The sequence below is a fragment of the Bidens hawaiensis genome, unplaced genomic scaffold (genome assembly GCF_021521415.1).
Source record: "Bidens hawaiensis isolate Kalapana, Puna unplaced genomic scaffold, B.hawaiensis_p1.1 tig00023405_1, whole genome shotgun sequence".
In the NCBI taxonomy this organism is placed as follows: domain Eukaryota; kingdom Viridiplantae; phylum Streptophyta; class Magnoliopsida; order Asterales; family Asteraceae; genus Bidens; species Bidens hawaiensis.
In genome coordinates this window covers 121,354-132,127 of record NW_027493670.1, presented here as the reverse complement: position 1 = coordinate 132,127, position 10,774 = coordinate 121,354, and the positions used below count along the sequence as shown (strand labels likewise).

The 10,774-nt window shown below is 35.1% G+C and overlaps 1 protein-coding gene across 1 annotated transcript; it reads right to left on the bottom strand.

Moving 5' to 3' along the window:
• Positions 1-8,436: 8,436 nt before the first annotated feature.
• On the bottom strand, positions 8,437-10,537 carry LOC143567444 (uncharacterized). The gene is made up of 7 exons (XM_077053865.1): positions 10,289-10,537; positions 9,659-9,721; positions 9,498-9,584; positions 9,177-9,417; positions 9,017-9,090; positions 8,837-8,935; positions 8,437-8,753 (listed from the first exon to the last, which is right to left on the bottom strand). The coding sequence occupies exons 1-7, from the start codon at positions 10,535-10,537 to the stop codon at positions 8,661-8,663; spliced, it is 906 nt and encodes a 301-aa protein (XP_076909980.1). The 3' UTR covers positions 8,437-8,660.
• Between the last annotated feature and the right edge of the window lie 237 nt (positions 10,538-10,774).

The window sequence follows — 10,774 nt, the reverse complement described above, 5'->3', positions numbered from 1 at the left end:
CAAAGGAAAAGTAAGTTTCTTGCACATTGTTGAAATAGAAAACTTTCTTGTCCACATCGCTAGAAAGAAAAACTTGTAAGCTGTTTATAATGAAGATAACTCACATAATAATATTCTTGTATGACAAGACACACCCAGTGGTCTTAGCGAGGGTGCAAAGCACTCGACGCGCACGAGCACGCTTGGGCGCAATGTGGCACTTTGATGATGCATCGTTCACTTCACACGCTCACATCACTGAAAGCCGCCTTAGTATTTTTGGTTGTCGCGCTACGCGATGGACAAATACATAACTCGTCACGATACGTGATGCCTTGTAATTATCCAGAAAAATTTTTGTGTTCATCGCGATACGCGACATGGTCGCGACGCAGACGTGACACATTGCCTGCCACGTGTATCTAGGGTTGACTCAACAACCCTATAATAAGCTCGTCACACTACGCGATGACCTTATTTTAGGGCCGTCGCGATACCGGCGACCAACCTATAAATCAACTATAAAAAGGGCTAATCAAGGTGTTCAGTTTGTCGTTCAAAAACTTTTACTCTCTCACGTTCTAATATATAGGAATGTAAGTATAATACCTCGAGTAGCCGTAATGATACTGTGACACCCTACAAATTTCCATATTAATTTTGAAAATTTAGAAAAATGAGGGACCGATTAGTCATTTAGCTAAAGATATATGGAAGCGACACGTGTCCGATGACTCGTCACCATGAAATGACACATGTCACATGGTGGCAACACAAAAAGACACATGCCAACACATAACAACTCATACGCTCACAAAGTGACATGTGGCTAGTGACTAATCAATATGAATGCCACATGTCGCTAGTGACTAGTCAATATGAATGCCACATGTCAGCACCTTATGACATGACTCATCATCAAGAATGACACATGTCGCATGGTGGAGAGTGACGGTCCGACCGGGATGGCTATAAATATTGAGCATGGGTTTCTCATTTGTGGCGTCCAAAACACCAAACCACTCCAACTTTCTCGAAGTTCGTGCCACCGAGTTAAAGTCCCGACACCGCTCTAGAGTTTGATGCTACATAGCCTAACACCATACGCATAGTCGAAGTACTGCTCATTCGTCCTTAAGCGTTATACCCATTTTAAGGTAGGAGTTATGTTTAAGATATTACATTACATAGCTTAGATCCCAGTCGAGGATATAGCCTAAACCTTGGAAAGTATATAGATATATTTAAGCTTTTTATATATAAAGGTTTACAACAATAGACGTTTTTTTATTATTAAGAATAAGGATGAGCTCGGTACCGAAAATCTCGATCCCAAAAATCGCAAATATTTTGTACCGGTACCGAAATATTCGGTTCGGTACCGGTACGTAGGGCCATCCAAACCGCTCGACGCTCGAACTCGCTCGCCGCTCGCTCATAATTTGCTCGGAAAATGCTCACTCGTTTTTTCGCTCAATTGTAAACGAGCCGCTCTGCTCGGTTCGGTTTGTAAACGAGCCAGGCAACGAGAAAAGGTCTGCTAGGTTCGGCTCAAATATTTTTAATTTATTTTTTATATAATTATATATGAACAAATATATAAATATATAGACAAAACACATAAAATATAAGTATACAATTTTTTAAACTTTTTTAAATTTTTCATATTCCGTCAATTTTATAGTTTGATTTAAGTTTTTAGAATACTAAAAGTTTATTTGCATGTTCATTATATCTCACTTTAAATTTTTTTCTCCTAAAAATTTACAACATATTATACACTTGTATAAAAACTACTAATTTGTTTACAAAATATATTATTTGCAGTCTTCAAACTTGTTTCTTATTGAAAATTTTAAAGAGAAAAAGAAATTAGAAATGCTCGAAATCGCTCGATGTCCGATAGAAAAATGCTCGGTTCGAATTTGGCTCGTTTCGTTTTTAGCTCGGTTCGAATTTCAGCCGTTCGGTTCGTTTCGGTTGTAAACGAGCCAAGCAACGAGCAAGCCTTCGCTCGGTTCGGCTTGGCTCATGAACAGCCCTACTGTACGGTACCGGTATTTAAGGTAAAATTTGAGAAATATCGGTACCGTACCGTACCGGTACCGGTCCCGAAAACTCAAAACCTTGGTACCAATTCGGTACCGACGGTACTAAATCGGTACCGATTTTGGTACCGGTACCGGTACCATACCGATTTTTGCTCATCCCTAATTAAGAAGCATAAAGTTTTGCATACAATGGTTATTGTTAATAAGCGTTCCTCTAAAGGAAGAAACGTTAATTTCTTTTATAAAAGAATAAATAATTAAACAAAAAAACATGACGGGCATGTAGTAACTGGAAGGGTGATAACACCGGTAGTCGAGTCTCTTGTCTAAGGAAAGTAATTCGTATAAATTCCAATCAACCGCGGGTCCCGTTTACTTTCTTGGAGAGCTTGATGAGAGTGTTCAAACCTAAAGCATGCTACACCAAACGTCGTTCGAACCCAAAAGACATTAAGTAAACAAAGTAATCATTTTGAATAAATAATGTTTATTCTAAAGGAGGAAACATAGTAGTTTTATAAACGCAATTTCTTCTAAAGGAAGAAACGTGAAATTTAGATTATTTCTTCTACATAAATAAACGTCAATATCAAAATGTATGATTTTATATACTAAAGGTCTAAAGTATTATTTTAACAATAAAATATTTTGTCAAGGTTTAATGCTATTTAACCAGACTAAAGGTCTGAAGCTAGATCATTGATCTAGATAAATTATTAAACTATTATTTTCGAACTATAGGTCCGAGGTAATCATTCATCAAATACAGAGAAGTGTTAATTGAGCAACTCATCAAAAGGTGAATACGCCCCCCCCCCCCCCCAACTCTTTTTTAAACTATTTAATCGAGTCATTTCAACGTGTCAAAGTTTACATGAGATTATAGATGCAACTTTAGTAGTCGCTGGCTCTCAAGCTAGATATTCGTGTGTCTGGATCCATTCATATGTGGTCAGATGGTAGGCATACCCCGCCACCTTAGCATCATGTCCCTGCTCATTGAGCCGGTCTATAGGGCCGTTAGGGCTTGACTATGTGATTTATCTGGTACGCCGGTCTATAGGGCCGCTGAGTTGTTACGAGTGAAGCTAAAGGTTTATATAAATGATTTAGTGTCAGCATGTTCACCGGAAATTGTCGCTGACGTATTTTATAAAACTATTTTACAGGTAATCAGTGAAAGGTGTGGTAGAAGATGGAGGATATAGCCGTTGGACGCATCTGATGGCTCAGTTTGGTTTTAATTATGTAAAAGATGTAAATTAATGTTTTATCACTTTTAATGTTTTGTAAGACAATGCCGGGTGTTTAATCCCTGAGTTTTCTATAAATAAATATTTTAATCAAGAAAAGACTTCCGCTAAGCAACACATATTTTGATGTATTTTCAAAACAGGTACCAACTATGGTCACACGCCTAGGCCCATGGAGCCGGGTGTGACAGATACCTTGCCCAATCGAAAGAAGTTTTCATACACGAATCCAATCTCTGCCTGAACAATGTGAGACTTTGTGACATCTTGTAAAGTTTCTAATCTCGTGATTATCGCTATGATTATCGTTTTATACTAATATATTTATATATTACATTATGTTAAACTAGGCGTTTAATTACCAGAAGTTCATAAGCAGTAAACTTTCAAGGTAAGACATTTGAGTTTTTGTACAATTTACATTTGTGTGAGACAACTGGTTTTCCAATACTGTCATGATAATTTTAAACTTATTAAAATCATGACAGAATACAGATGATCCAAAATCCAAATGTTTTCAAAAATATTTTCAAAAGATTTTAATTACATTACATTGATTAAGTCTCTTTAAATTTACAGGATGATTACTGCTAGTATTGCGGGGTTTTGTATACAAGGCTTATCTAATAGGTTATTACATGTTACTTACTGGAGAAGTGTTAGCCAATAAGTAATATGACCACAATCACAGATACGGCTGAGTGACAAGTACCTTTAGGTTAATTTGTAAGTAGACAGGTATAAACATATCTTAATGTTGTAACTGTAAAAGTGTGTCATTTACAAATGAATGTACTCACCAGTATTATTCCTACTGATCAAATATTTTAAACATGCTTCACGTGACTTGTTAAAGACACATGAATGATGTATGCGGGTCTTTCAGCTTAAATAAATGGTTTGTCACAAGAATAAAGAAATATGTTTTGTAAATTAGGGTTTATCCCTATAAAACTTATGTTTATATAAATATGAGTTTTATCTCCAGTTTATAAAATAAGAATCATTTTTTACACTTTAATGTTTTTTCCTAACTATGGTCCTGATGAATTATTCCGCTGCTAAATATTTTAATAATACATACTGATGCCAACACTGGTGTTCACGGCTCCCTTCCCGTGGTATAGGGTCGGGGGCTGGGACATAGATGCTCTTGAGCGCCTTTACCATTTAAGCCTGGAGCTATCGGAATTGAGTTGGTGGGCTTAAATACTTGGTCGTTTTTTTGGGTGGTGAGCTCATCTACGTCATCACTATTGCACCTAATTACCAAAGAATGCATTTTATTTTTTTCAATTCACGCTAGTTTGACACTTATTTATGTTTTGTAGGTTGACGTAAAAAGAGACTGAAATGATGTTGATGTTATATATAAGCTAAAAGACATTGTGAACGGTGAAAATACAAAAAGAAGTTCAAAGAATTCAAGAAAGAGCCTATATCACATTAAGTTGCTTCCAAAGGCCAAATGTCGATTATATGGCCTTTTCATAGTCATCTCATCAAGCATACAAATCCCCATGAATATCAACACTTTGGGTTGTTAGATAAATTGTTCCACGTATGTGAAAAATAACAATCTCATTAAGCATTTTATTTTCTGATGACTGCTTGGCTACTTTGTGCACGAGGCGCCGCTTTCCGTTGAGGTGTTTCTTCAAGTGGTTCATGTTACACCCACAGGGAAGCGGTAGGGCTCCGTCGGACCCCCCCCCCCCCCCCCCCGGTGCACACTAAGCCACTTTCATTATTAATAGTAGACCCATGCTTTAGGTACCAGAGTCAAGTGACCATGAGAAATCTTTTGTGATATGAAGTATTTAATCCTTGGTTAGACATGTAGCTTACGGAAAGTGACCAACTTATAAAACATCTTCGAAAAGTAACCCTGGTAAAACATAAATCTGAGATCATCGCTAACAATAGCTCTATTGATTTTATCTAAGGATATGATAATGCGTTGAAGTTGGTTGCTTTATGAAGAGACATGCCACAAGCTTGAACACGTCACCATTCAAAAAAATAAAAAGAAATTGGTTGCTTTATAAAGATGCATGTCACTAAGCCTGAATACTCGTCATTAACAAAAGAAAGAAAAAAGAAAGAAAAGAATTTGGTTGCTTTATCCATCTGGAAGTTGTAAAAAACCGAATGGGGAGGTCAAGGGGTTTATATAAGGCAAACCTAAATTTTTGGCCGAATTAAGCATCTTCGCATATCGCGAAGATGATAAACGTTCTTCTTCGCGTATCGCGATGGACAAAATAGTCGCGGCCTGATTTCTACAACTTCGCGTATCGCGAAGTTGCCGTTCTTTGCATCTTCGAGTATCGCAAAGATGTAAAACTTCAGATTTCTTTATTTAATCTTCTTGAATGCCTCGTGATGCATGCACGTCCAATCTCTCACTTCTCGATCTTCATTCCAAGCTCGTAAATATCCTCGTTAAGCTCCAAAGCTTCCAATGTCCTGAAAACACATAACAACGCTTGAAGTACCAATGTTCATTCGATTATTTAACTAAAATTAACTAATTAATATATAAAATAAACTAACTTTTACCCAACCATCAAGGTGGGTTTGGAAACTTTCCTGATTTTTGGTAGTTTTGGTCCCTAAAGCTTCCGGAAATGCGTTTACACTTTTAATTATCTAAATGAAATAAAATAAAAACCATAAAATTACACAAATAAATACTTGATTTCATTAATTACAAATAAGGGTGGGATAAACAAACACACATAGTTAACCGAAATTGACGAATGTCGCAGTAATAACCATGCCACTTGGTCTAACTCATACTATAATGTGCCGTATGGTAATTTGGCAGTAGTTTTAACTAAACTCTTTAAAAATGCTATTCCACATATAGCGTTATGACACTTTATTAATACATTTTTCATTTTGGTTTGGTATATAAGAATAAATATTAATATCTATTTATTTATGTGTGACCATTGTAATTGGATTTTAATAATCCCAACTTTCTGTTATTGGCTGATAATAATCTCACCTTAGTTTATTCCCAACAGTGATCCCAAATTTAAAAAAGTTGGCTCTCAATGGTCCCCCGTTAAAAAAAACCTAACGGCGTTAAGTTTTTTCCAAATTTCAAATTGATTTTTTAGGGCTTTTGATCGGAAGGAGGATATGAGTCGATTAACGTAAAACTTAGCTCGTAATGATGCTTCAAATGGCTTGATTAATGTTTCAAATCTGGTGTTTTAACTTCAAATTAACAAAAATTAAGTTGTTTGGAGTATCGTTTCGAGCTAAGTTTTACATCAAACGACTCGTATCCTTCTTCCGATCAAAAGTCCTAAAAATTAGTTTGAAATTCAGAAAAAACTTAACGCCGTTAGGTTTTTTTTAACGAGCAACCATTGAGAACCAATTTTTTTAAATTTGGGCCCACTGGTGGGAATAAACTAAGTTGGGATAATTATCGGCCAATAGCTGAAAGTTGGGATAATTATCGGCCAATAGCTGAAAGTTGGGATTATTAAAATCCAATTTTCCAAATATTAATTATACCTTATCAAGGGTTTCCCCTTGGATGTATATAAAAATAGATAAAAATTATCATCATAACCTAATAAAAAACACACATACAATTTTGTGTGCCTTATCTCCCAAGCCGGTTTCCTCTCAAGAACCCTAACATCATCGTTAATTATACATCCTAAAAGGGAACTCAATCAAGAAGACAAACACGTCGACTAAATCGTACTCTGTTTCAGTTACTACTCTCCCTACTGTAACGGGTTTATAGGTTTATTATTATTATTATTATTATTATTATTATTATTATTATTATTATTATTATTCATGTTTTTTATTACTTACATGAAGAATTGATCAACATTTGGTATCAAAGCGATATGGATTAATCACTTCTTCATGTTTTCCCTAAATATGGAATTAAAATCAGAAGACAAGAACTTTGATTAAAACCCTAATTTTTTTTGACTCCTTTTTCGTGTTTTATCCTGTTTTTTCAATCGGGAATAAGATTTGACCATTTAGTATTTGCTATATTATATCTTGATTCGACATGCTATAGATCCGTATATCGAACTTGTGTTTAACTGACATGAGTTTTTTCATTCATTGCAATTGTTTTTTGTTTAATCGTTAAGACAGCTTTAGTTGCAATCTAGCATGTGCAAAATCCAACCAAGCAATAACAAGTAAATTGTAATACTGGCTGCCCGGCTCTATTATGTAATGGGCTTGTAAACCTGTAACTGTGTCGTGCCTAATAAAAAATATTTTATAACCAGCTGCATATATTTGAAGTCAAAAATACCAACTGCAACTTTTTGACAAAATATAACCTTTTTTGTAATTTGACTTCAACGTTGCAAAATGGCATCTTTATCAACCAGATTCCAGTTGCTTGACGTAAAAGTAACATTTGCTACTAGTTGTAATGTTTACGTTACATGTTTAATATATTTATGAAATTATTTGTCTTCAACAAACTAATCTAAAATGAGTATAAAATCAAAGAAGATTAGGACACAGGAAAATAACATGTATTAACCATTGAGTTGTTACACAAACATTTATGGTATGATGATCAATAAAATCCATAAAATCCTCACCGTTCCAAAAAAATCACATTTATCTTTCATTGTTTAGATATGTCAAAAAGAGTATTAATTTGTCAGCGTGTTAGGACAATATTAAAGCCATAGGTAGCAACTGTGTTTGGCTAGCGGGTTGAATCTAAATCTCACATTCCAATCATTTATTTATATAAAAAGAATATCAACCTAACACACACGGTTTATAAATATATCTCAATAGAGTTCTAACTGTGTTAACAGGTTGAGGATTGTAATAAATGGGCTAAACGAATCATAAACGAGTTGATAACCTTTTAACTAAACCGTTTAATTAAGTCAACTCAAACATGAGCCATTTAATTAAACAAATAAAACATGTCTAACTCAAACTTAACCAGTTTATTAAATGAGCTAGGTATGACAAATCAAAATTACCTAATTATCTTCATGACTAATTTGATTTAATAACCTGTTTACATGTATGTCAAGTGTATGGCTTGAGTTAACCTTCTAGCTAGATTTCATTGAGAAAATCTTATGCTATCATAAAATTTGGTTATACCTAACAAGATGTTAGGTTGCACTAAACCCATGTCAAATCAAAAACCTAACCAACCTTGCAAATTAAACTAAGGCCATCTAATATAGGTAATCCACATTTAATCATACCAAATTTTTACTTAAATTTTGGCTATAATGCTTATTTTACACATTTGTAGCTAGTTGTTAATTACTTGCTTCAAATCATTAGCTTTTTCTAAAGATAGGAGTGAACCAAAGAATCATACTACCGAAAATAACTTATCTCAAGTCCATCTTTCCCCTCGGTTCATCCGTCTTCTTCGGATCACATATATCCGACCATAAACCCATTTCTTTCCCGGCCTCGCAATCGATCTCTGCGCCATAAATATGCAAAACACAAACAAATAATAAACCACATTAATTTACCCCAAAAGGAAAAAAAGAAAAAAAATATTACCTCGACTTTGGTGCGGAACTCTAACAAGCATTCACATACATGACATTCAGCTTTATGTGGAGAGTAATTAAACCGATTCGATTTCACAAATGCAAATACCTGAATATAAAAATAAAAACACATTTCAAGTTGTAAATTAAGGCGTCGTTACAACGGAATAAACTTTAAGCAAAAACTAACCTCCTCCCCGCAATTCGGACATGCCCCTTTTAATGCCACCAAGTCACTTTTCCATAGGCCTTGAAGTGCTCCAACTGTTGTGTATAAACAGAGCTTTATTTTAATAAACTTCATATATAACTTACACTTGTATAAAGATAAGATTACATTAACTTATTACCAGAAGCAGAGGCAACTGGATAACCGATCATGGATCCGAGCATCATTACAAGCATGCCGTTTAATATGGCATTGAATTCAAGAATCGGAGCTTGACTACTAGTGGTTGAAAATCCAGAATCTAATGCATCTTTAAATGTTTGGCCAAAAGTGTAAATAACAGGCACAAGACAAGCAGAGCTTCCAATTCCAAGGAACAATAACCATACGCTTGCTAATGCAAAAACTTGAGCAGGGTCTTCCTGCTTTACATACATGTTATATAAAGTTTTAGTGGATGAATGAATATCTAATGCACAAGTTATAAGAAAAATTATATTACCTCAGCATCTGCATAAGTTGATTGCTGCCTTAAACTACATCGTGGATACTTGACAACATATTTTGATCCATACCAACGTAACTTTAACTGTTTCAGTTGAGTTTTTGAAATAAGTAAAACCAGATAAAGATGTATAGCTGCAATTCAGAATTAAGGTTTACCTCTACTTTATCAAACATGTCATCGACTATCAAAGGCTTCCCACTATAGTATGCATCGCGTGCCTGATTAGAGATGTTTTAAGAAAATTAGGAATTTAATACAAATTTTCTGGTTTTATGTTTAAGGAACTTAAATATTAAATTTTACATTGATGATAAGATGCTTAAGTTAATATTCCATCCACTTAAATATGCAGATTTTAAGCTACTCCAATGAATTTATGACAATTTAAGTTATAATATAATAATGCACATGTACACAAAATGGAAAGTAATAGGCATGTCTAGGCTCGAATACAGGCACGCTGATCATTCAAAAGATACAGATTCAAACTAAATTAACGTGATAAGCATTCATGTACAGTTTGTAAAAATTCACAACACGTGCATCTTGTATTGTCGATAACTATATACAAGATTACAATAAGAGATAAATACAAAGAAGCCTAAGTAAAATACCTTCTATTTACAAAAAGGATCTATTACAATCATCCTATTCAATTATTCATCACCAAACAAGAGTATGCCCTAACTGAAGTGTTGAAAACTTGTTACCAGGTACAATTTCAAAAAAAACATCTATGAAAAAGAAGAAACTGAATAATAAATGAATTAAGGCACGGCACCTACTTGTCTATACAGAGCTTCTAAGGTTTCTTGGGTAGCGCTTTCAACGGGACCGACGAATATGCAAGAAGGCCCCTCTGTCGTCAAATTCAATACTTGAACTTGAGATTGGTGGGTTCGAATCGAGAGTCCGTTGTTGGTGCTGCTCTTACGAGAAATACGACCCAGATGGGACAATGCGCGGTTGGTGGTGTTTCTGGACAGGTCGACGACTGTGGCCCCGATCACGTTGGAGCTTGTTCCGCCGACCATTATAACTTCCGAATAATATTACTGTTAATTAGCCTGTGGGTGTGGAAGGAAGGAAAGTATAATCAAATATCAAAATTGAAGCGTTTGTGGCCAAGAATGGAATGGAGACGACGTCTTGAAGACGAAATGCCCGAAACGCCCTTCCCAAAACTAAAGGCTATAAATATTTCATTCCAAGGCGGGTGCCCGCGCGATGCAGCGGGAAACATATACCTTGATAATCATGTAACAAGTTTA